Source organism: Diceros bicornis, chromosome 14 (genome assembly GCF_020826845.1).
Source record: "Diceros bicornis minor isolate mBicDic1 chromosome 14, mDicBic1.mat.cur, whole genome shotgun sequence".
Lineage (NCBI taxonomy): Eukaryota > Metazoa > Chordata > Mammalia > Perissodactyla > Rhinocerotidae > Diceros > Diceros bicornis.
Genome location: NC_080753.1, coordinates 51450832 through 51478645, shown reverse-complemented (window position 1 = coordinate 51478645; position 27814 = coordinate 51450832). Strand labels below are relative to the sequence as shown.

Below are 27814 nucleotides of genomic sequence, written 5' to 3'. Positions count from 1 at the left end.
TCATCATTACATCCCCAGCATTGGCTAGAGTAGATGGCAAGAACAATAAACAGAGGTGTTTACTAAATGAATCAACAGCATTTCAAGCCCTGAGGGGTGGTTTCCTTAGAGAACTGAGGCTGACCCTGGCCCTCCAAAGGGAAGGATGCACTATCACACAAGGCAGCTGTCAAGGTTCTGACACCTAACAGAAAGACTCAGCTACATCATCCATACAATTCTGGATTTTTTGTATACGTTAATTTCAGTCCACTCTGAGCATATCGTTTTCACCAAAAATTATTAGAAGTGAATCTATTGTCACATTCTCCTCTGCGCACGGAAATCAATATCCTCCAGCACATAGAGCCCTGCCCTCAGCAAGCTGTTCCACCCAAATGCTCAAAAAACGTGTGAGGGAGGAGGAGGAGGGTAAGGCAGTGTCTAACCATTCAAAGAAGATTTTCTTTGGAGTCACTTGAACATGAAAAAACACAAATCTATTTATTAGTTAGTGGTAAGACCCTGTAATATTTCTCTCAATCAAAATGGAGTGTCACCAAGTTTTCTAATATTATTCAACACAATCCTAAAGAGGAGTGAGAGGGTTCTGATCCCATTTGAATGCCTTCTACCATGGGGCTATAAGAACTAATTTTCCTAGACAGAGAATTGAAACCAGATTTATTCTATAAACATAATCACAATTTTCTGCTGCATGTTCTCTGAATATAATGCACATAACAGTACCAGGCTAGCACAACTGTCTTATTCCGGAAAACAGTAATGTTTTCACTCTACTCGACACAAACCAAATCAGCCGCTTAAAGGCATATCTTCATCTGACTTTCATGGAGACATTTTTTTTTTTAACACTTCTTTGGGCTACTCCAGTGTTCAATTTGAAAAAAGGGTGTATAGTAATATAAACCTTCTTACCACAGCTCTGAGAAAACAAAACACATTTGTTCTTTAGAGTATAATACAATACAAAATCCTCTGAAGGTAATTCATGATGCTGGACAAAGCAATCTGAGAAGAGACTGAATACAAGAGAAACCAAAAAGTAAAAAAGAAAACAAAATAACCCACTCATCCCCTACAATGTTGTCACTACTCTCCAAAATCACTTGTATGGGCAAGAGACCACAAAATAACTTCCCGTTAACCTACGGTTAATATTTCCAGTTGTCACTGGCATTTTGTACTTAGCCTCACAAGGGCACAAATAATGGAACTGGCAAAAATAGCAGTGAAAATGCCACTGCTAAAAAAGTGCCCCCTGGAAGAGAAGAGAGGGAGAAGCAGCTATCAAGGTTGTAGAAGCTGATGGCAAAATAGCTTTCAGTATGCCATACTGAAAAAATATTTTCTTTTTGAACTTATTATAGACCAATGAGAAGAACACTCTTCAAAAAACAGTCTGATTTAAGATAAACCCAGCAAGTGATATATCCTTAAAGTTTTAAGTATAGAAAAAATTTCTGGTAGCCCTATTCTCTTATGTAAGCCCTATAATGGGTGCACTTCATGCTTTTTAGGGGAGTATCTTATGCTTTTTATTTTTTAATCCTCAAGTCCTGCAAATAGTAGAAACTTCAGAAACATAGATTCAAAAACTTCAATGCAAAAAAACAACTAATTTCAACTTGGCCATGCAACACATATACGAGAGGTCAGTTTCTCACACCGCCTCTGCTCTCTCCCTTTAAATCCTTCTTCTCTCCTCTTCCATCTCCCTTTTTTCTATCTCCCCAGCTCACTCCGGGCAGAAATCTGGTATTTTTCCCCATCTTTTCCTTTCCTTACACACAGGAAGATTTTGTGCATGGTTTTCCCAACCCTTGTCTCTATGTAACCCCTCCCATTTCTGTTAGCTTTAACACTCCTGCTTGGGACTTACTCACTTCTCTGACCCCAGGCTTCCCTCTCCGCTCATCTCTGGACACAACATCTGCAGAAGTAAAGTTAGCGATGGCAATGGACCAAGGCAGAACAGACTTGCAACTCGCCCACCTTCCCTGGCACTTCTCCTTTTCAGCAGCTATACCACAAGCGGCCTCCTGCACCCCTGCCTCCCTTCCTCGCCCACATCCACTGGGTAAAATGTCTAAGGATCTTCTGAAATGGGCCAATTTTACTTCAGTAACTGTGAACCAAAGCCCTACCACTCTCCCTTATTTGCATTCACGCCTCACCCCGCAGGATCGTGTTCATCCATCTGCCATTTATTCACTGACAGGCCCTGGGCTCGGTGTTTGGCCTACACAGATGGATATGATGGGATCCTGGTCCATGAGGACCTCCCAGTGTACTCATGGAGGAAAAACACTGTAGATAACTACAATTTAATATGATGAATTAGATGAGGGGCATCTAAGGGGGCCATGGAAGCAGGAAAGAAAGGCACCTACCCTGCTTTCAAGAGCCAAGGAAGGCCTTCTAGAGGTGGTGGCACCTCAGCAGTCCTCAGAGGTAAAAGGGTAATGATGACGACATGAGGGTGAAGAAATGGAGTCCAAGGAGAAGAGCCAGAACAAAAGCTGAAGCCAGATGGTAGGTGAAGTGTTTTTGGACCAAGAGGTACAAGATACACAGAGGAGCAGATGATGAGGCTGGAAAGGCAAGCATAGGCTTTCAAGAAGAATTTTGTCTACTATGCTAAAGAGCTTTAATCCTGCAGCTCAGTTTTCCAAAATATTGTAGACAAGATAACTTGGGGTGGTACAGTTTTAATAGTTATGTGCTTATTTTTGCAATTCGTTGCTGTTCGTGTCAAGTGATACTAGTTTTCCATTTATAACATTAAGTGTATTTTAAAATACATTTTAAAAATGAGTTGATTTAAAGAAAATCTGTTAAAAACAGTACAGATTGTACATGGATATGACAAAAATAGTGAAAGTGAAGCACAAATGACTGACGTTTAGGAAACACTGCTGTAAGGATTAGGGAGCCACTTTGAGGTTTAATAATATGGTCAGATCTGAATTTTTAGATAGATGGCTCTGGCCACTTTTGGAAAACAGAGTTGAAAGGAGTCCAAGCCAGAAAGCAAGGAGACAGGATGCTGTCATAGTAGTACTCCATCCACCTAATGAACATTTACTGAGTGCTGTGCCAGTCACTGTTCTAGACACACTGGACATAGCAGAGAAAAGCCAAATAAATGTATGACAGGTTTGTACTTTAGATAAAAAAAAGAATATATCTCAAAAATAAAATAAAGCCAGGTGAAGGGAGAGAGAGAAGGATGTACAATTTAAGAGGCAGAGATCTTTGAGAAGGCAGCAGAAAGGAAGCAGCCAGGCCACTCTCTGCAGGAAGAGCAGTGCAGGCAGAGGGAAGAGAAGCCCAAGGCCACGGTGGAACATGCTGGGCCTGCGGGAGGAAAGAGGCCAGTGAGGCTGGAACCAAGGAGCCAGGAAGAGAGTGGGAGGAGAGAAGGTCAGAGAGGGAGCAAAGGGCTGGGTTATGAAGGACCTTGCAAGCCAGGAGAAGGACTCAGATGGTATCTAAGTGTGCTGGGAAGTCAGAAGAGTGTTTCGAGCAAGGAGGTGATATTCTTTCTGTGGGGAGGGTGAGAGCAGAAGCAGGGACTCAGCGAGGAAGCCACTGCAGAGTGGAAACGAGAACTTATAGCAGCCTGGACTAGATGGTAGTGGGAGAGACGGTACGACATAGTTAGATCTGGGATCTAGTTTGAAGGTAGAGCTGACTGGATTTACTGAGGAACTGGATGTGAGGTGTGAGAGCGAGAGAGGAACCAAGAAGCATTTTTTTTGTGGTCTGTTTTTGCCTAAGCCCCAGAATGAATGGTAGTCTCATTTAATGAAATGGGGAAGAGTGAGGGGCCAGGAAGTTATAAAGATGAGAATCAAGACTTCAGGGTTTGATGTGTTGAGTTTAAGATGCCCGTAAGGATAGCTGTTGAGATCTTGAGCTGGGAGTTGGATATACCAGTTTAGAATTTAGAGGAGAGGTCAGGATAGGAGCTGTTTAATCAGGGAGTCATTAGCATCAGATGGTACTTAAAGCCTTGGGACCAGATGAGATCACAGAAGGAGAGAGAAAAGGTCCAGGGATTGAGCCCAGAGGCACTTCACTATCTCAGATGGGGGGAGTAGAAAGGACAATGAGGCAAAGGAGACTGAGACAAAGAACACTGACCTATGGGGAAAATCAGAATAATTGCTGGGAATGATTCAGCAGAGAGGTAAAAACTGATGATGTAGGAAGAGAGAGGGAAACACCGCCAGAGCACAGTCCTTGAGGAGGAGAGAACAGATGGGATGGAGTGCACAAAAGGAGAGAGGAGCTTCAGAACAGGGACAGTCCCCCAGTGTCAGCGAGTAAGACGGAGAGTAAGCAGACAGACGCGGCAGGGAGAGTCAGCGGGGGAAGACACACAAGTCCTCTTCTAATTGCGTCTATGTTCTCAGTGAAATCAGAAGAAATCAATTAAGAATGAGGAGTCAGGATGGGACGTTGGCAGTCTGAGAAAACAGGAGCAGAAGTGAAATGCAAAAGAATTGCCAGTTGGTTCTCAAGGCTTTCTAGTGAATTGTGGACAAAATTTAAAGTCAGACCTCAGGGGAAGGTTCTACGTTTTTCCAGCTTCATTCAGCTGCTCAGGTCCAGGCACCATGCAGGCAGAGTTTAATTTAACCAATTAAATTTTGCCAACAACAGAGGTAGAGAACTGTAAAGGATATTCCATAGTACTAGAAAACTCAATTATCTATATGGCAAAAAACTGAGTACTCACTTCATGCGTACATCAACATAAGTTCTACATTAATTCAAGTAAAATCAGCAAATAAAAATTAAGCTAGAATAAAAACTGGAAGAAATTACAAGTTAACATTTATTTCTTAGGATTGGAAGAGAAGTTTTTAGGCATAAAAGCAATAGAGGATATCATTAAAAATATTCATTTGAATATATAAAAGTATATAATGAAAAAAGCAAATAAAACTAAAAGGCAAATAACCAGCTAAGACAAAGATCTGAAATATATATGACAACAATTTGATACCCTTAATATGTAACAACCTCATTCAAATCAATAACTGCACTAAAACTCCACCTGAAAGTAGACAGAAGCCTTAACAGTTCACATTAACAAAAAATAAATGACATAAATCAAATTCCACCTCACCACTATACCTCAAACAATAATCAAATATTATTTTTATCGGGGCCGGCCCGGAGGCGCAAGCGGTTAAGTGCGCGCGCTCCGCTGCGGCGGCCCGGGGTTCACCGGTTGGGATCCAGGGCAGGCACCGATGCGCCGCTTGTCAAGCCATGCTGTGGCGGCGTCCCATATAAAGTGGTAGAAGATGGGCATGGATGTTAGCCCAGGGCCAGTCTTCCTCAGCAAAAAGGGGAGGATTGGCAGATGTTAGCACAGGGCCGATCTTCCTCGCAAAAAACAAATAAATAAATAAATAAAAACAGTTTAAAAAATATTATTTTTATCACGTTAGTAAAGACAAGAAAAAACTTCTTAAGTGAGAGTATGTGAAACATACAGCCACACTGCCAGTGAAAGTGTAAACTGGCATAACCTTTCTAAAAAGCTCATGGTCAATACACACCAAGAACCTTAAATATGTCATACTCTCAGACCCTAAAAAAATGTGACCTTAAGAAAATATGTATGCAGAAATGCTTATTATAGCATAATTTATAAATAGCATAAAATGGGCAACTATCTAAATTTCCAACAATAGGAAAATGGTATTTTTAAAAAATTCATTAATGGCATAAGGCAATACTCATTTCATAATGTGAAAAAACAGGGAACAAAACTATTTATATGATATCCCAACTTTGGATGATATGTCTCTATAGATGTATACAGCGTATGCGGGGTGTGTGTGTGTATATATGTGTATACACACACACATATATATATATATACACTAAAATTTTTGAGGTTATTTCTGACTAGTGACAATTTTTTTCTCGGTAGCTTTTTGTATTTTTCTAATTGTCTACAATGGGAATACATTGCTTCTATAGTAATCTTTAAAAATAAAGATTAGGGGCACTTTCATGTTAAGAAGACCCGGGCACTGTGGGTAAACATGAGTTAACCAGGTGAAAAAGTGAATAAAAAGCTATGGTATTAGTCACCACTTCTGAAGGGCTGCAGTTCCAAACACCATTTTTATAACGGGTATTGGAAAACTCGAATTTGTCCAGACAGGGTGATCAGGAAAATAAAGCATCTGCAACCAGATATTATGAAAAAAAGGTTGAGGGAACTAAGACTCTGAAACTTAGGAGGGTTAGTGGAGAGTAAGGACTATCCAACAAACTCTACACAAACATCCTTCAGAATTGCGTAAAAAGGGATTCTACATAGGATAGGATGTTGGATTACATAACTTAAAAGGTTTTTCTAAGATATGATTCTAGAAGTAGAAAAAGAGGACACTGAAATTCTTTTAAAACTGTTATGCAGACATCAGAACTGAAGGAGAAAGGACTCTGTATTTTAAGAACAGTCAAATACATCAGATTCAGGCACAGTGTGGGGAAGGGATCTGGAGGCCCCAACAGTCTTTCTTTCAGTCCTGTTTTGAGCCTCTATCCACATCCAAATTCAGAGCAATCTGTCCAGGGTTCTGTTGCATCAATCAGCTTGCGTTCTTTTTTACACTGGGTTTTTGTTTGTATTTGTCTTTAAAACAGTCAGGTATAACTGAAGGAGAGCTACACGGCAAGACCAGTAAGTAGTCAAAATGCAGTTAAAGATGATATCTCAGTAAGCTACTTAGCTATTAAAGTTTGTGAATTTAAATTTATCTGGTACAGGAAGAGAATGGGAGAAAGGGATAAGATATAAATGCAATACATAAAGGAAACAAACTATAGAGCCATAGAAAATAAGTCTAAATTTTATTGTTTACTTTTCAGGACTTCCCGGGAATCACTGCCGCGAAGCGAGACAAACGCAGGTCTGCGGGCAGACATCCCTGGTTCAATACCTGCTCAAAGGCTCACAGGCGGGGAGATGCGTTTAGCCTCTCTGGGTCTCACCTGTCTCATCTCACGAGGCTATGATGATACTGAGATACTGTGGTACTATGATAGGCAAAGCACATAGCTAGCATAGTGTAGATATGTAATAAGTAGCAGTTTCCTTCTTTCCTCCAATTTATTATAATTTTAACAGAAATAACAAGAGTATACTTATACACTCATAATGGTACAACTGGTATTCTGTGCCACACTAATTTTAGTAAATGAAAAAAAGAACAAATCCTGATGGCAAGTTCATATATTATTTATTTATTGATCACATTATTGAAATTACTGTGACAAATCTTATAAATATTTTTACTTTCAATTAAAAATAAACATAACTAGAACTGATGAGTCATCCTCACGCAGTAAGTTTCCGACTGTTCGATTTCATCTTATCTAGAACTACAGTACTTCTTTCATAAGTTTTCAAAACTGTAGAGACTGTGAAAGTGAGTTCCATATTAGTAAGTATCCTATACTAATCTTTGTTGCCTTATACAAATACTTTAAATAACCCTTCAGAAAAACAGAAAAGTGAACTAAATACCTCAGTATTGTTCCAAAGTTTCTTCAGTTATTTCCCTTAAGATGGGTAAACACTGTTTTATTCCTCAACTGTAGTCAAATTAACCAAATCTCATATACTCTAATTTACGGCATGGGCAAACCTCTACAAGGCGAGTCAGATGAATATTTAAGTAGAAGAGCAAGTTTCGGGCTCAGTTGGCCACTTGACTTCTCCTTTGCCCTGGAAATCTATAAAACTCATTAGGCAACTAGCAGTCTTCTGAGAAGGTGCAAACTCCATCAGCTGTCTGAAACACTTTAATCAGCAGAGCTGTAATACCCCTAGGTTATTTTCCAGTACAAACCTCCAAAAAACTGAGACAAAATCATGAAGCTCCACACGAATTCAACAGATAAAATCGCTTTTTGAGCCTGACAGGCAAAATTTTCACAGAACTCTCCTTTTTGTGGTACTGGAATTTAGTTTTCTGAAAGGTATAATTTTTGCTGTCAAGTTTATACCATGTTCCAGCAAAAAGGTAACGAAACAGAACAGCTGTATTTATTCATGATACCAAACATATATGATATACAACAAAAATTTGTCCTGATACATTTCTAAAATACTCTATTGCTATAATTATTGATTATACAGTAGTGGTATATAATTATTATAAGAAATCACAAAAAGGTAACACTTAAGCATCACAACTCTAATCTCGAGGCTCTACTTTTGTGTAGTTTCATACTTAACCAAGCTGTTAGAATTCCAATTCCCTTTCAACATGAAACATCACCTTTGAGAGTGCTGGGTCATGCCACAGGATCACATCTTATGACAGGGTATTAGAATAAAGAATCAACTAAGTCTTAAAAATAAACTGTCTTGGAACCAAAATTAACAGACAGGATATAAATATTTCTATACTACAAGACATAGATACCAACTTTATCTAAACACTAGGTTATAAAATATAAACCAGCTTTTTAAAAAGAAATACACACTTGCACATATTGACATGTGGGAAACAAAGAAGAGCAGATACTTGAAAAAATCTTGCCAGTATTCACCAACAAACCAAGATTTTCAGGCAGTAATTTCTTAAATGAACAACTATAAAATTTTAAATTTAATGCCAGATTACACCTATATTCAAATCTTTATTCTTGAAACCACTACGTTACTATAGTGGGACTGAGGGAAGGGGAGAAAATGCCATTTATTATACATTCCCTATAAATAAATACTTTAAAAATAAACACTAAAGTTCTCACTTCCTCCATTCTTACCAGTTTATTCCTGAACACTTAACAAATAATGAACAAGAATGTGGTACCTCAAGCTGGAATTTCATTCCATAAATGCTCCAGTGTTACAATGAATTCCTGAGCTATCATTTTGCTTCAGTTAATATGTCTATCTAAGCTTAAAGAGCTTGAAGGGTTTTGCTATACTAAATACAAGATGGACATGAGAGAGGGAGAAAAAGAAGGAACTTTCCCTTTAATTCAAGTTTGATGTATCTTATTCTAATCTGTAATCTCAAAAACAGAATAACCACGATAGAGTAGGAGATTAGAGACAACATGTACTTTCATTTTTTTCCTTTGAAAACAAGTGTGCTTCTATGTGACAGGACATGATATATAACATGTCATAACACGTGCCACATTAAAGGCATAATACGGAGTTTTAAAAAATGTAATAATTATTAAAAGTTATTCTTCAATTATCTCCATGGATAGAATAATAAATTACTCAACCAAAAAACAGCCACCAGCTAATTTTTAAGGTATAATTTTTTTGCAGTAAATCCCACAAGTTCAATATCCTTGTATATGTCTATATAAAAATGCCACATATAGACATCACTAAAAGCGTGGCCTCTAGCCAACAGGTGATAGGGTGCACTTAAGTTCTGCATAATTAGGAAAATATATATATTTTCTAATCTGTATGAAGCATTATAACATTTTAAAAATCCATTTGGAAAATCAGCCATTTTAGATGAACCCATATAGTAGCATGGAATGAATTTTAACTTGACATTATTATTGGATATGGCTCACATATTTAACTATATTAACTGCTTCTTGGAAAATGAACATACTAGCAGCAAGGAACGCTGAATTAGTTTTATGAAGCTGTACCATAAGAACTGGACTCATTATTCTAATAGCTGGCATTACTTTCCTGGTATTTTATGTTTATCTTTTAATATAAATGCCACCTCATAAAAATGACTGGTGAATTTTACCTGATGGATGATAAGACACAATATTATAAAAGCAAAAGTCCTAGGTTTCCATGCAACATTCTCATTTGTTTTATGGATTAATTTAGTAATTATTGCTTCTTGGTAATATAAAGAAACTAATGATGCTTTCATTAAAATGTACTGCTTGTAGGTTCAAATCAAGTTGAAATTTAATTTCTGCTTTTTAATAATATATCATCTGCATACCATGCAAATACTGCAATGTACCCAAGCATGGAGGTAAAAATGTTAAAGAAAAGCAGTGAAGGAAAAACATAAAATAAAGTTCCACCTACAGGGATTCCTCTGACTATTTTCGGTGAGTCCTGGAGATGACATGGATGTGAGAACTGAACAAGTAAACAGAAGCTCAGTGCTGGTCAAGTGAAACCTCCAGTTACCAGGCAGCTCCCCTGATGTGCATCTTCTGGGATGTAGAACAAAGGAAGCGAGGCTGAAGCCAGAAGCAAGTTTTTCCAAAGAAATTGTATTAAGCCTGTTAGTTTTCTGCTGATGGCTTAAGCAGACATATATCGGAATCTACTGCCTCTATAAAAGCCAAATGCAAGCTCTCGGGGCTCTGGTGTGCAGAGATGTATGCACAGATCTGGGGCCATACCAAATGCTGCTCAAAAATGGGGGGAGGCTGAAAAGATACCAAATCCATCTAAATTTGTCATCTAGGCACAAAGAGGCATTAGTAACATACCAAGAGAGAAGAAACCTTGCTATCTGAAAGTAATAAAATACAGATTAAGAATATAGCTCATTTCATAACACATAAAGTGTCTTTAAATTTCCCCCACTTTATTTTTAACATAGCTTTAGCCTAAAGGTTCCTCCAAATTCAGCAACACTAACCAGTGGCTTGGTATGTGCTATACATTTTTAATAAGTATCTTAAATCACCACAATTCCAACAGTTGCACACACTTGTCAACAGTCTTTTCCTGTTTCAAAATAGTATGCTCTAAATCCTACTCCCTCTGGTCCGCTCTGAACCACAGCTTCATCAATCAGCCACTCTCATCTTCAGCCTCTCCCTCTCTACAGCCTCTTTCCATTTCACACAAATATACTAAAAACTTTTCATACAAATATTCTCATAAATTAAAAAAACAAATCTTAGCTTCAACCTAACCCTCTCCTCTAACCTCTCTTCTTTCCTTCCCTAAGCCTTAGCTTTTGAAAGCATTGTCTCTACGTCCTCATCCAGTCAAATATTTACTAAGTACCAACGTGCCAAGCACCCAGGGTCACGATGCTGAACAAGGAAGAACGTTCCACTCATTCCCCAATCCCTCACCATCTGGTTTCCACTCCCACCCTGACATATGAACACCCATGCTGCTGAAATCGTTCCCAGTAACATCACCAATTAGCTTTTAATTGCCTAATTACATGACCCTTCTCAGACTATATTTCACTTTGTCCTCTCCACAACAATATGACACCGCTTCTTGACATTTCCTTGAAATGTTCTCTGTTTAGCGACATCACACTCTTCCCCTTACCTCTGTGGCTGATTATTCTCAGCCTCTGTTATAAGCAACTAAAGTTATAAGCAACTAGTTATCTTCCGCCTGGTGAATTTTAGTGCTTCCCAGATTTCTCTCCATTGTCATCTTTTTTTTATTCTGCTGCTCTCTGTGAGCAACTTCATCCAAACCAAAGGCTTCCATTCCCTCCTATATGCTGACTACTCCCAAATGTAGCTCAGATCTTTCTCCTGAGGTCCAAGGGCCCATTGTACACTTCTACCTGTAATGTCTCATAGACACTTCAAATTTAATATGCTCAAGACAGAATTCACTCAACAAGAATAAAATATTTAGGGATAAATTTAATAAAAGAAGTGGAAGACCTGTATATTGAAAATAACGAAACATTGCTGAGAAGAATCAAAGATCTAAATAAACGGAGATACATTCCACGTTCATGGATTGGAAGAGTCAATATTGCTAAGATAGCAGTTCTCCCCAAGTTGATCCATAAATTAAACAATCCCTGTCAAAATCCTAGTATGCTTTTTGGCAGAAATTTGCAAAATGACCCTAAAATTTATATGGAAATACAAAGAACCTAATATAGCCAAATTGATTTTAAAAAGAACAAAGTTGTAGGACTTACACTTCCCAATTTCAAAACTTATTACAAAGCTACAGTAAATCAAGGCAGTGTGATATTGGCAATGAGGAACGAAATTGCGAGTCCAGAAGTAAATTCTTACATTTATAGTCACTGGTTTCCTGCAAAGATGCCAAAACAATTCAATGGGGGAAAAGATAGTCTTTTCAAAAAATAGTTCTGAAACAATTGGATATCAATATGTAAAAAAGACAAAAACAACAAAAAAACAGACTCCTACATCACACAAACACAAAAATTAACTCAAAATGGATTATAGAAAAAAAGAAATGGGTTACAGACCTAAATGTAAGAGTTAACAATAACAAGTGTTGACAAGGATGAGGAGAAACTACAACCCTCCTACATTGCCGGTGGGAACGTAAAATGGTACAGCCACCTTGGAAAACAGTTTGGCAGTTTCTTAAAAAGTTAAACATAAACTTATCATCTGATCCAGAAATTCTAGTCTTAGCTATATATCCAAGAGAAATGAAAATGTATGTCCACACAAAGACTTGTAAATGAAAATTTGTAGCAGCATTACTCAAAATAGTCAAAACTGGAAACAATCCAAACATCCATCAACTGGTGAATGGATAAAGAAAACGTAATATATTCATACTAGGGAATATAAATTCAGAAAAAAAAAAAACAATCTACTGATATATGCTATAACATAGATGAACCTCAAAAATTTAACACTAAGTGAAAGAATCCAGATGCAAAAAGACTACATATTGTATGACTGCATTTATATGACATGTCCAGAAAGGGCAAATCTAGAGAGACAGAAACTGATTAATGACTGCCTGGGGCTGGGAGTGGGAAGCGAATGCAAACAGGGAGAAAGGAATGGTTGTGGGTGACGAAAATGTTCTAAAACTGGATTGTGGTGATGGGTGCACAACTCGACAAATTTACTAAAACCCACTGAATTGTACACTTAAAAATGAATGAATCTTGTAGTTTATAAATCCAGCCTCAATGAAGCTGTTTTAAAAAAGCATTCCTCAATCTGACAGCAACAAGTTTTGCACTTTTATGGGGTTATTGGGAACTTGCCTGCAGTCATTAATAAACCGATACTCTTACCTCCTCCCCAAAACCAACAGAATTCACTACCATTCTCTCCCAAATCTGCTCTTTTACCTAGATTACATATCCTGGTAAATGAAAGACTATCTACCCAGATGTCCTAGCCAGAATTCTAGGAGTCATCCTGGGGACTCCTCACAACAAGCATGAAATTCTTTTTATTCTACCTACTTAGTTTCTTGAATCTGTGTCTTTCTCTCCATTCTACCACTGCCTTAACTCAAATCTTTTCAATAGTTTCCCAGCCAATCTTTCTTACTCTATCCCTGCTCTTTTCCAATCTATCTTCTACATGATCCCAGAAAACCTGGTCTAAAATGCAAATGTGGTCCTGCTACTCCAATTAAAACCATTTGGGTTCTCCCCCTCCTACTCTGTCTCTCTCTACCAGCTACAGAAGTAACCTCTAAGCTCTTTTGACCATGCACCCCCGCCATGAGTGAAAACTTTTAACATGTACCCCAAATGTTTATATAACATATACATGAATTCCTGTACTAGTTTATAATATACACCAAAAGTGAAATTTAAAAGGACGACATAAAAAAGAAACAAATAGAAGTTCCAGTTTTCTTCTGCACTCATATTGTTTTGCCTACCTGCAATCCTCTTTGGAGACCACTGGCCCCCCAAAAAAAGTCTCAACTCCTTGGCATGACATATAAGGCTGTATATCCTTTGTTCCCTGCCTACATCTCGACTTCATCCCTCAGTACTTCATCCCACACACCATATGCTTCAGCCGTAACAAATTATTTGTAGTTCCCTCATTGAACAAGAAGTTAAATTTTAGCTTGTATTCTTGAAACAAACATCTCTGCATCTTTGCAATTGTTCTTTCCTTTTCCTGGAATGTCCTTACTGCCCCTTTCAGCCTGGGGAGCACTCATCATTCAGATCCAGCTCAAGTGCCATTGCCTGTCTAAATAGTTCATTATTCCTGCCTTAGTGTGCTGATTTCTTAAATTCTTATAATATTAATATTTTTTACATTGTATTAAAATTATATATTTGCCTTTCTGTCCTATAGGCTTTGCCACAGGGCTTTAGCCCCTTGAGGACAGAGGACAGTCATATTATCAAACCTGAGTCTCCACCACCTAAATATTGCCAAATGGCGGCTGAATAGTGTTGCCTTACATGTTAAGCTAACTCTTGAATTGAACCAACAAATTCTACCAAGTTTATCATCTATCATCACATCCAGATTTATAACATGCTAAGGACTGCCAAGCCAGCAGTATGCAGAGTCCATATCCAAGGATCATCCAAACAAGTGAGACTCCTAACAGTTTCAGAATTCTCTGATTCAGGGGCCAGCCTGGTGGTGTAGTGGTTAATTTCGCCCACTCTGCTTCAGCAGCCCAAGGTTCGCCGGTTCGTATCCCGGGCACGGACATACGCACTGCTTATCAAGCCATGCTGTGGCGGTGTCCCACATATAAAGTGGAGGAAGATGGGCACACATGTTAGCCCAGGGCCAGTCTTCCTCAGCAAAAAGAGGAAGATTGGCAACAGATGTTAGCTCAGCGCTAATCTTCCTCACAAAAAAAAAAAAAAAAGAATTCTCTGATTCAGATGACCTCTTCAATTTTGCAACTTCTATTTTTACTCAAATTTGGCCATTATCATCACTGGGAACTGCTCCAGCTCTAAGATCTCAAACTGAAATTCCTTCTTTGACCACAAGATCCACCTTAACCATTGAAGTGCTCTTTACTTTTTGGTATATACCATCTCCAGTACCTCAATCTTGCTTAACTTTTGATCTAGTCAGCCTCTTCTTTCCAAGCTGAATTCCATGGCCAATCATTTTAATCACGGCCTCATCCAAGACTACCATGCTCTGCTGATATATTACATATGATCTTCTAATTCCCAACTCGGTGTTAACCAAAGCATATTTGTTTTGGTTTTTATTTCTACTTTCGAGCCTAGCCTGAAAATTCAGACTATCTTTCCCTACATGGATTCTCAAAAAATGGTTTCCTCTCTCCCTCTATGTAAACTTTTTCCCATATTAACAGCATCCTTTCTTTCTCTAAGGTCTCAGTGAAAGAGATGTCCCTGGATCCTCTCCAAGGATAACCTATCTGAATATCATTTCTTTCCATCTTCTCTAGGATCTTAACTCCTTAACATCCTCGATTTCATGTTCTCCCTTGACCTTGACCTCGATTCTACCTCAAGTTATCTTTTCATTTCTTTCTTTTCATTCATGAAAGAATAACGAGTTCATGTCACCTTTATTTCCTAACTTCTCATACACTTCTGATTTGCAATCTGAATTCTCCCAAATAGCTCTTCCAGGTCATCAATTACCTATTCATTGTCAAATCCAACAGGATTTCCCCATTCTGCTCAACTTCTTTGCATTACTGATATCACTGATAAACACTTCTTTAATCTTTCTCCTCTCTGGCCTTCCTTGCCACTAAATTGTCTTGGTCTTTCCCTTCTTTCTCTGACCCCTCTGGCCCTGTCTCCTTCATTGGCTCCGCTCTCCACAGCTAAGTCTTGAATGTGATCACACCGCACCAGGCTAGCCTTAGCTGCCTTTTCCCACACACTCTCATGATGATCCACTCAGTGACAGCGATAATGCCTAAATCCTGGTATGCTGTCACCTTGCCAGTCACATTTCTGACATGGCTGGATAATTTTATATTAAGAAGGTCACAACAGATGTCCTTTTATATTATACACCTAGAACCCATGTTGGTCATTTAATTTTTTTTTTTTTTTTTTGGTGAGGAGATCAGCCCTGTGCTAACATCTGCCAATCCTCCTCTTTTTGTGCTGAGGAAGACTGGCCCGGAGCTAACATCCGTGCCCATCTTCCTCTACTTTATATGGGACGCCGCCACAGCATGGCTAAACAAGCGGTGCGTCGGTGTGCACCTGGGATCCGAACCGGCGAACCCCGGGCTGCCACAGCAGAGTGTGCACACTTAACCGCTTGCACCACTGGGCCAGCCCCTAATTTTTTAAAAAATCAGTTAATATAGGAATCCATTAAAAAAACACATATATAAACACTTTAATTTAAAATATAACCATATTTTTATCCACAAAGTCTTTGATCATCAGGTCCACTGACTGAAAATTCTTGCATAAGCCACCCATACTGCATTGGATAAAATTTCCAATCTCTTTTTAAAAGAAGAGGAGGAATTTCATATGTGTGAATCTGTGTACAGAATCTTTCAGGATATTTATTATTTTTGCCCCAAATCTTTTCTAATTCTTAAGTATACCTTTTGTAGCAACTGTTAAAAGCTATTTACTTATATTAAGTCTTCCTAAGCAGTCAACTTAGTTTTCTTACAAATAGTTCTCCTTAACACTGAGGTTTCGTCATTTTATCTGATATTTAATTTAGCTATGTATTACAATAACAAGTACAAGTATAAATAAGTTCAGGAGCAAACACAGCTCACTGCAGGCAAACATTCCACACACCTGATGGAAACAAAAGTACTTGGAGGCACTGGTGAGAAGCCTGTCAGCCACGAGCACTCAGCGTGCTGTGGTGTCAGCTGCTCTATTTTACAGAGAAAATGGAGAATGATGGTTAATTTAGCGAGGAACTTAAGTGAAGGCAAAAGAACAAGTCTGCATATTAAAGCCATGTTAAGTCAGGAATCATAAGGAGGTAAGAACAACATCCAATCCTTGATCTCCGTACCTCTACACTCTTGTCAGTAGCATACTACTTCTAAAGTTGAAAAATCTTAAGAGAGACTTTAAGATTTATACATGAATGACAATCTATTTTAAAAATTAAAGTGGAAAAATGATGAATAATCCCTACATAACAGATATGTCTATTCATGGCCGATTTCTCATGTCTCTAAGGACTGTGAAAACTTATCTACTCTACATGTGCTTACAATAATGGAATTCCTCTCCCACTGAAAATGAAAAATTAAGGCTTAAGATCCTACCCTCCTTTTTCTATTGTCTAATATTCAAGTGACTATCACTAAAAAGACGAAAGGAATGCAATATTTGGGGAACAAAGAAAACTTCCCTACTGCCAATATTAAAAAAACAAACAATAAATAACTAGTTTCAATAACATTGTAGAGATTTGCTATATGTGGTACAAGTGAAAGGTGAACTTAACTCATTAACCTCAATGGAGTATAGAAGGAAGAATCCAGAACTCAGCAGATGATGCTGATCTATATTACTAACTTTCAGAGTTACTAATTTTGTGTTTTTGTCCCCAAAAGTTAGTTTTTCACCAACTTAGAAAAAAGCTTCCAAAACAACTACAAGTTGAATGAAACAATTGGAGGATGTAACACCTTTTGTTTTTCTGCAACCTATAAAGGAAAAACAAAGGCAGAGGCAATGTTCAAAAATAAGAAATTGTTACATTTGTTTGAATCATTTTTTTCTTTTTTTCCACTAATGTCTTAGAAGAGCAGTTACATTTCTTTTCTTCTTATTATATGCTACTCATGCTTTTTAAATATTAGCAAAACACTCAAAAGGAAAGAATTGTTCATGAATATGGTACAAAAAAAATCCAGATATGATGCAATAATCAATTTAGGGTTTGTTCAAATTTGAGAGCTTTAATTGGCCTGCTGGTGGGTTAGATGTGCTGTTAAATGTTGTACATAACTAGGGAGGTATGTATAAACAAGATATTTCAGCATAAATTGAATTATTCTATCAGGTAATATGTAACTCTATCTAACCTTTTGCAAATTGCTGGTTTCTTTTTTTTCTGTGAATACTGTCATACTAAAAAAAAGAATGCCTTAATACGGAGATGGAAGTAAAGTTGACATTTTGCATAATCTGTCCCTGTCTGTCTTTTAACACTAACTTGATTTTTTTCCCCCTTCTCCTGTTATATAAGAAGATGCTAGTTGACTAGAAGAATGAGAGGGAAAAGAACATTTTCTGAGGATTTCAAATCTTATTTTAAACCACTGATGAAAAATAATATACATGAGTAGTGGTTCACAAACTGATTAAGAATAATGTTAGCCACGATAATACATCATATCACATGATTTTTTTTTTTTGAGGAAGATTGTCCTGTGCTAACATCTGTTGCCAATCTTCCTCTTTTTCTTTTTTCTCCCTAAAGCCCCAGTATATAGTTGTATATCACAGTTGTAGAGTTGTAGTTCTTCTATGTGGGACACTGCCTCAGCATGGCTTGATGAGTGGTGAGTAGGTCCGCGCCCAGGATCTGAACCGGCGAACCTGGGCCAGGGCCACCGAAGTTTAATGTACGAACTTAACGCCTATGCCACCCGGCCGACCCCTCACATGATCATTTGACATTACCCTCAACAAAATGGCGATGAACTTAATCATTTACTATAACTGTAGTCAGTCAAACAGAAACCCAGCCAAAACAAGTCTATTCAATTACAGTCATAGTAAGAATAAGCCTTTATACCTTTTATCTTGAGGGCTAGTAATTTTTTCTAAAACATCCAACCAGATCATACACATAAACAATTCAACTGTAAATGATATGCTGGAAAATCTTTAATCATTCAGTAAATCTAAAAGTCAATACTAGTTTACATGTGAAATATAGGAAGCATAAAACTAGTTTATATGTGAAATATAAGCAATAATTCAAAGTCTTCCTGGTTATTGATATGATGAGTCTCTCTGAGAATAGTGATTTTGCTACTTAATTGTTAATAAGTAACTGAAAAATGGCAAATTGGAAGGGCTTTGAGCTGCTGCAAAGTTTGTAGTTTTCTCCATTTTTCACTAGTGTTTCTCCATGACCAGTAAGGGTCAACATGACCAAGAATTATTCTTCAGTGCTCCACCTTCAAAAGTTCCATAAAATTAAAAAGCAATGCTGGGTGCTTTTAATATCTCAGAATATAGTTCATCAGAGCTTCTAATTTTACAGATGGAGAAACTGAGCCTGAGAAAGGTAAGAGACTTATCTACAGTTACAAAATAGTGGCAGAGCAGGACCCAGCACCGAAAACCTCTCCGCAGGTTCAAGTGACTACTGGGTCAATTGCAGGGGACATCTCTCTCTTTATCACCACGAGCTCTCCACGTGGCCCAGACTTTGCACAACAGAAACCAGAATCTTCTTCAACTATGAGTCTCAATAGCCTCAAAGTTAGCACTATGCTGTCCTACTGTATTACTTATAATGGTCATTAGCAGAAACTCTCACTTGGTACATGTGTTATAGCTAAAAGAATATCAAAACCACTTGTGATTAAATAAAACTTACAAAAGCAGTATGAAGCAAACTTTTGTTTTTTGATGTAAACTGTCTGATTTAAAGAAAAAGGAATGAGTTCTTTCATCATCAAGAGAGAACATCTGACATCAATTAACTCTCATCTACTTTAAAGTGAAGAATGAAACACAAAATTACCTTTGAAGGTTTCAAGTTCCTTCCTGTAGAAAAAAAAGAAAATGTAAATTTAAAATAATCTATTCCCAATAGAAAATGCTCTTAGATTATAACAAAAATGTACGTACCTTAAATGCCCAGAGTGGTATTTCTAGATGCTCATATTATCAATTATGCTTTACTGAAATTACCAATACAATTAGCTTAAAGCTACTATTTCCAGTTTTTCTATTACCCTATTAATGGCTCAAAAAAATTCTACCAAAATTTAAACTATTAAAACAGTGAAATACTCAAGAAAACAGAGCCTTTTAATGCTAGCTATGAACCATCTTGTATATATAAGATTCAGTTTATAAAAGCATGTAACAATTTTCCATTGATAAATAACAGACTTTTAAGATCTTTAATTAAAAATCATCCAGCATAGGAGCAGTTATTTCCCCTTCTAAATGAAAGAGGAAAGCACATATCAAAGCACTGAGGTCCATAGCTCATCCTGACACAAAAGGGCCAGGCCTCCAGGAAATCCTCTGGTTTGTAATTTTGTCAGTGTCAATTAAGGATGCTGAAATACAAAGTTTCCTGGGGAAATGTACGGCAGGAGAAAACAGATGAACAATCATAAAATAAAACATTTTTGACAAAGAAGTCAAAGCAAGTGGTTCTCAGATTTTCCTTCATAATTTTGTAATTATATATTTTTTCTCATTATCAGTACTAATAAAAAGTAATTTTGAGGAGCCAGCCCAGTGGCATAGTGGTTAAGTTCTCATGCTCTGCTTCTGCAGTCCAGGGTTCGTGGGTTCGGATCCCTGGTGTGGACCTAGACACCGCTCATCAAGCCATGCTGTGGCGGCGTCCCACATACAAAATAGAGGAAGACTGGCACAGATGTTAGCTCAGGGCCAATCTTCCTCACCAAAAAAAAAAAAAAAAAGTAATCGAGGAGGTAGGTTTATTTAGTAAACGCTTGTTATCCCATTCAAAATATAAGACATTTATCTTTTATTTGCACTCTAGATTTTACTAAAAATGTAGCGATGTTTTGAATTCTCAAATCAGTGTTCCACACTACTAATTACAATACTCCTGAAGTTCCAAAATAGTTGACTACAATTAACAGCTGGCAGCTGGCTGGAGGACTGGCAAGCTGCCCACAGGAAGGCCAAGCAGATAATGTTCTTGTAACAGCCAACTGAAAGTTCTTAAATCAGAGGGTCATCTCACTCTTCTTTTTCTAAAAATACCAACTCCTCATAATAAAGCTCTAGCACCAGAGTTCATTAACTGAGAAAAAGAATGTTACTTTCAATTCTATCTTTAAAAAAAAAAACCATGCAATTGCTTCCTTTCAGCCAACAGTCCAACTTCATTCTTCAAAGATTAATTACGGATAAGTTAAACCTACTTGAAACCTACTTTGTACTCCAATAATGGTATGAAAGCTAAAATACCTAAAAGAAAGGCAACATGTATCATAAGAGAACATCTTGAAAAGATGCCCTCAATTTCCCTCCTACTGATGCCCTAACATTGGCAATTCCCTGAGGCCGCTGATGGGTGGAAAGATGACAGAACACTCAGCCCAATATTCTAATGAGTAATTCTTTTTTCTATGATTACAATCTTTAGACAGCTTCTGCTTTCCTTCTTTTACAATGTGTAACAGTGAGCAAAACTTCTAAAAGGCACTTCCTGTTTTAAAAAGCTGAAACTAAGAGTAATAATTTCACAGACATTGTTCTTGCCCTGCTCCCCACCCCCAAATATCAACAACCATAAAAAGAGAATCCAGTGTCTATTTTACTAACGAGTAACCGCCCAGTTGAGGAAACCTGCCTTCCATTTGGAGCTATCACGCTCACCTTTCAACCTTCTGGCTGCCTCATCAAATCAAGGGGAAGCTGCTACTGAGAAAAGAGGAGAGGCCTAGCAGAGCGTTCTTTTTAGGCATTCTCTATTTACAGACTACCATGACCCATAAGTAACATTTCCAAGAAACTTCCTTTCAGATAGTAAATCATTCTTGTACCCAATTCCTAAAAAACAAGCTTGGTTGAGGTAGTGGTGGTGCACATAACCGTGGTTCAAAGTAAAAACCAGTATTATGAAACTTTTAAAGAACAGATAAAGTAAAGCGTAGCACTGAAAGCCTTGAAATTTCCTAATTCTAGGGTAGACTCCACCACTTGTTAGAGGTAACAAGCATTTGGAAATACAGAAGATATAAGAGAAGGGAGGGAAAGGCTGTCAAGGAGAGGGAACAGTGAAACTGAAGGCGTGGAGGCCAAATGATGCAGGTTATATTTAAGAAAGAGCCAATACTTCAGAACGGCAGTTTGAATGAAGAGAAAGTAGTGGGAGATAAGGTTAAAAAGGTAGCGAGTTCTGCATGCCAGGCTAAAAGGATCTGGTTTTATTTTTAGCAGGAGAATAACATGAGAAACATTGTGCTTTAGGAAGAACAGCCTAGCTGTGATGGATAGATGTATTGTCAAGGGGGAGAATAAAAGCAGGGAGTACTTAGGAAACTATTAGAGGAGCTTGAAGAACAGCTAATTAGTGTCTGGCAAGAGCAACATAAGCAGCAATGGCAATGAAAAGGAGGAGTCCAACTTGAAAAATGCTGAGAAGACTCAACAGTCCACGGCAACTGATTACATAGAGATAACTGGAGGAAGGAGACCAGTACATTAGCCATGAGGGGTTCTAGTCTGGATCACCAGCAGGAAGGTGAATTCATTAATAACAGAAAACTTAGGAAGAGGAACAGATTTTGGAGGGCAGCGCATGAGTTCAGTTTGGGACTTCATGAAATAATCTGGAAGATTGGAAACGTAAGGCTGGTAATAATTCCCAACCCCTGCAGCCTGCTCATGGATTTAGCTCCTACAGACTTCTACTCCCTCACTTTCCATTTAGTCTTGAACCGATTCCAATTTGGCTTCCAGAACCCACCACTGGGGTCCCCACCCACAATCAAGGTCACCAACACTCATCAGGTTGCCAAAGGCAATGATCACTTCTCACTTCTTATTCAAATACCTCAGCAGCATTTGACCCAACTGGCGATTCCTTGAGAAAGTTTCCTGTAGTTTTTCTCCTACTTCCTCAGTTTCTTTTGCTAGCTTCTCCACCTCTTCCAGACCACTAAATGCTGAAGCACTGCTAGCTTGGTTCTGGTCCCTCTTCTCTCTTTACCTTATTATATTTTTTCACAAGGCAATTTCATCCAGCAGCGTAGCCTTAAATACTGTGTATGTGCTACTGACCTCCTGATTTATATCTCCAGTCTTGATCTCTTCGAGCTCCAGACTCATATGCAACTGCCTATTTGATAGCTCTACTCAAAAGTGGAGGATGCTTCTCGAATAACCCTTGCAAAACACAGCCTTTTCTTCCTCCAGTCTCCCTCATCTCAATTAATGGCATTACCAAGTTCCTTAAGCTTTGGTTTATCCAGCTCCCTCATTCTCCACATTCAATCCATCAATAAATCCTGTCATATCCCGGATTCATCTATTTCTTTCCATCATCACTGCCATCAACCTTGTATAAATATCCATTTTCTTATACTGAATGTAATCTTTGTTGAGTTCAGTCATTCACTCAGCAAAAATTTATTGAGCCTTAGACACAGAATAACGTTAGGAATAGCAGTAGAAATAATGCTAGGTTTGGGATATACACATTCCCTAACCTCAAGGAACTTTAGTGAGAGAGAAAGAGAAGTAAAACAACAATCAGATATCGATGTCACAGATTACTGCTCTGGTAATGATATGATGAGGATTCTCTAGGAGTAAAGAGGACGGAGCAATTCATACACTTTGGTTTGACAGACAAGGCTTCCTGGAGGAGCAAGGACTGAACTGAGTTTTGAAGGCAAGTATAATTGACAATGATAGGTAACATTTATTGAAAACATGGCAGACATTTTACTCTTGTTTATGTCATACTCTCAGTTAACCAAATGAAAAAGCATAGGTGAGCAGGAGTTTCAAATTCTGGTCACTCCCCCAACTCTATTAGAAATGACAATGACAATAATCAGTGTAAAACAGTCTTCAAGTTTATCTTTTCCATGAAGACATCTTTGGCACCCAATCGGCGATCTCCCCTTATCGAAACTGCTATAGCACTTACCTCTGTCAGAGTTATAACACCTCACGCACTGCCTTGTAATGCACTTATTTCTGTACAGGTATCATCTCTACAATTACATAACAGAGCTCCTGAAGTGCAGAGATTATCTATCATCTGCCCTGATCATACATGGGATCACAGAGTCAGACCCAACAGACATTCAGCAAATCATGATCATCAAGTACTCTGGCTGCAGAATGACTAAGAATATTTGCTTCTTCAAAGAAGCCCTTGCTATAACTATAGTGTATTTTATTCTTTATAAAAAATTTTGGTCACATGGTATCTCATTTGATAACAACTTGTTTTCCACTTGCATTTTCAAAAATTTGAGTCTCTTATCTTTCATAGTTTAATAGTATTTTCAGAAGATTCAAATAAGTAGAAAAAGTTGAAATGCCTTCCTTTAGATTTTACCATATTTTAAAATTTACTCAATTCAGCAAATGCCTTTACAAAATTTAGCATAACAAATCCTGAAACTAAAACATTCAACAAATAACACCAGACTCAAAATCTAATAACATTTCCAAAGGGTGAAACTGTGACTTAATCATTTTCTCTACAGGGGTTGAGTTATGAGGTCAGAATAAAAACAAAAAAAGCACCACATTAATAAATAAATCTATGGAATGTTGCAAGAAGTATATTAAATCTGTATACATATAGAAATCAACTAAATGAGACTCACAGATGCAAACTTAATAGATTGGAACCACTGGATAAATATCTCCATAAACACAATCATCTCACAGATGGAAGCATACTTTCTCTAAATACTAAACTCCTTCTCTAGGACAAATCTGTGATAAAAAGCTAATAAAATTATTCTACATGGCAAAACACCACATTCAAAATGCCACCTGCAAAATCAACTCTAACATTTTTCTTCACATTTGAAAATGTTTAGGGAAAAATTTTTTTTAAATATGATCAGCAATACTTTTTGTATAGAACACACTTGAAGAGCATCCCTTTGTTAGTGCTGATGGACAGAATCCATCACTGTAACTACTTGTTCACAGGAGAGATTTCACGAGACCTCTTTCAAAAAGGACCACCTACCACTCCTTATTACCAAGTCTGTTGCTTCCCAGCATTTTACAGTCATGAACATGTGTATCCTTACACGCCTGGCAGGTTTGTGCTTGATAGGGTAGGAAGCGGATGAAGGTGGGGGAGAATTTGGCGGGGAGAGAGCTGGCCTTCCAGCTTGAGGTAAATTCTCTCAAAACTATCTGTATCTTAGGGATACAGATACAAGTCATTTTTAACATTATCTGTAAACAAAACTTCTTGAAAAGCTGCCAATTCATCATAAAAACTGCATTAAATCCATATTTCTCATGCTATTAATAATAGTGAATATATATGTATATAAACATAGTTTTATATATTTATCTACCTTGGGGAAACATAGCCTAGAAAGTAATAAGATGATAGAATCCTAGAATCTTGGCATTTAAAGCTGAAAAGCATCTGAGTGATATGGTAACAAAAACGACTTGGAGTTTAAAAAATGGACCCCAAAAAAGATAATGAAGGCGTAGGAAATGGGCGGTGGGTGGCAGCACTAAATTATGTATGGATTAAGTTCCCCCCAAACTTGCAAGATTACTTTCCTAAACTTATTTTCCATGAAAATCTGTTTGATTTGGAGGGGGAGGAGGGTGGTTAAGGCAAGTAAGAATAAGGAAGGATGAGAGACAGATGTAAGGAATATTTATTGAGTTCTTACTGTATATCACACATTAGACGAGGCACCTTACATACATTACCCTCTATAACCCACAATGCCCTATCGTAGGTACCATCATCCTCATTTAATGAGGAAAATGGGGCTTAAGAATGAAAGGCCACATAGCTAATAAATGATAGGACTGGGAATAAAACCTGCACCTCTCTGACTCCAAGTGTGTGCAATCTTTAGCATCCAGAATGCACCTCAAAGACCAAATACAGCCTACTGAATGCAAGTTGTGGCCCACCTGAGATATTTCAGCCCCACCAGAAAGTTACCTAAGTAGACCACCAAGTCTACTGGATACCAAAGTCATGTATACGAAACTCAGAACTATCTCCAAATTTCTGGGCAACATCTGGGTCCAACCAGCTCTGTAGAGGTACATTCCTTTTAGGAAACTGTTGAAACTGAAGTTGAAAGCCATCATCATTGATGTAAACTTAAAGTGAAAACCCCAACATGCCCTTGACTACATCCTGTGATTTTCAAAACCAGGTCTATTAAACACCTTTATTCTCACCGATGTACTGAAAACTGTTCAGTGACTAGCCCATGGCAACTAATTGGTTAAATTTTTTTATTATAAAATTATTAAAATAACTCTAATTCCTTTATGTTACTGATTTTTTAATTCAAATTTTTAATTGTCTATCCAGCTTCCCAAAAAAAGAACCACCCTATCACTCCTTATTACCAAGTCAGTGTTCCTGTCATTTCTCAGCATTTACTGAAACTGTATATCCTTACAGGCGTGGTGAGTTTGTGGTTGATAGGGTGGAAGGTGGATTAAAGAAAAAAAATTATGCATCCCTGGCACCACTAATGAAAAATCTTGCTTGTCCATTCTTAAAATTAGCAGTCACAACAGCTGAAGTGGTCAACGCACCGTGAGAGAAGCCAGACCCTTTACACACTCCACAACATCCAAACCCACAGTATGGATAGCTTTGTGTGGAGACAATATAATACAAAGCGTAAGAACAGACTTTTAAGTCAGAAAAACACTGATCTGGTGTAGCTCTGACACTTCCTGGCTCTGCAACGCCCTGTAAATTATTTAACCTCTTTTAGTTGCCTTTTTCTTTTTGGTAAAGAGGACAGTACACCTACTCAAATGGTCATTATGAGAATTCTATGAGTTAATTTAGACTAAGGTCTTTAAGCACAGTGCCTGAGACATAATAAGTGCTCAGTAAATGCTACTGTTATCTAATTCACATCACCATCATAACTTAATTATCTTGAAGATGATAAGTCTTAATCATATGTGCATTTTAGAAAAAAATGAACACTCTAACAATAATATAAATGGACTGAGGGACAAGATTATAGACAAGAAGACTAATTAGGAGACTATCACTATGACTGAGGCTACAAAGATGTGAGCTTGAACTTAGGAAAGGACCAGTGAAGACAGAAAAACAAAAACAGATTCAAGAAACAATGGACTGGACTGGCAACTGAGTGGAGATGGTAGGAGAGAAAGAAAAAGGTTATGATGACTCCATGTTTGTGGATTGAGTAAATCTGTAGATGGTGATGACACATTGAGACAGGAAAAGGTCAAGTTGTGCTGTGCAAGATAATTTGGGGCATGCCGCTCTTGAGATGTCTGTTGGGATATCCAAGTAGGGATGTCCAGATGGCAACTGGTTCTGAAGGTAAAAAGAGAGACCCAAACTGAAGACAGTGATTTGATAACGATCACCATATGGGTGGTAAATGAGCCAAGGATATAGAAGAGCTTACCTAGGGAGGTTATGTAGAATGGGAGGAGGCAATAACCAACAACAGAATCCAAGAGAATACCAACATTAAAGCATCTACAATGGAAACTAAAAACTAACCTAAGGTAGAGAAGAAAATTTAGGATATTAGTGTTACAGAAGTCAAGAACAGACGGTTTCAAGAGGTCAGGTAAATAAGGATTGATTTGTCAATGGGTTTGGCTTACCTAAAAAGCTAAGAAGAAAAACATAGATTAAACATTTAAAGTACATCATGGATTCAGTCTTTATCAGTGTCTTAGTATTATGCAACCTCTATATAATCTTTCTTTCTCTATTAGCAATATTGTAACTTTAGTGTGCCATGCATCTTACCCATTCATTTTAATTAATAAATCTTTTTAAAAGTTCACTTATGAGGTAAAATAGTGTTTTACTTTCATCAAAATAGTCCAATGTTTACTTTAGAATTTTAAAGGATACTTTCCAACTTTTTAAATTCCATGTAAAAGCCCAGAATATTGATATCAACTGATAAATTCTCAAATCTAACTGAATTAATCCTTGAGTGCTATGTGGCAACTTCTATTTTCTCTTCCTCAAAGAAGTAATGTGTTATTTTATATGACAATAATGCACTTCTTTGATATCAGTATAAGAATAAAAATTGGTCATAAGCAAGACATGACATGAAACTTTCAGAGAGAAAGGAAAATGTTGCTCACTTTGGGCGAAAATGTCACTCTTTGAAATCCAGTGTCAAACCTCTCCAGTAGCAAACAAGTGCATGCCCTTTGAAACAGTTACAGTGTCAACTTTC

At 37.7% G+C, this 27814-nt stretch overlaps 1 protein-coding gene across 2 annotated transcripts in view; it reads right to left on the bottom strand.

The window, feature by feature from the left end:
• Positions 1-27814, bottom strand: part of DTNBP1 (dystrobrevin binding protein 1) — a 114538-nt gene that overhangs the window by 39504 nt on the left and 47220 nt on the right. For both annotated transcript variants that reach the window (XM_058555222.1, XM_058555221.1), the window contains exon 7: positions 19396-19418. In XM_058555222.1, coding sequence (XP_058411205.1) covers positions 19396-19418 — 23 coding nt within the window. The remainder of the gene's footprint in view (positions 1-19395; positions 19419-27814) is intronic.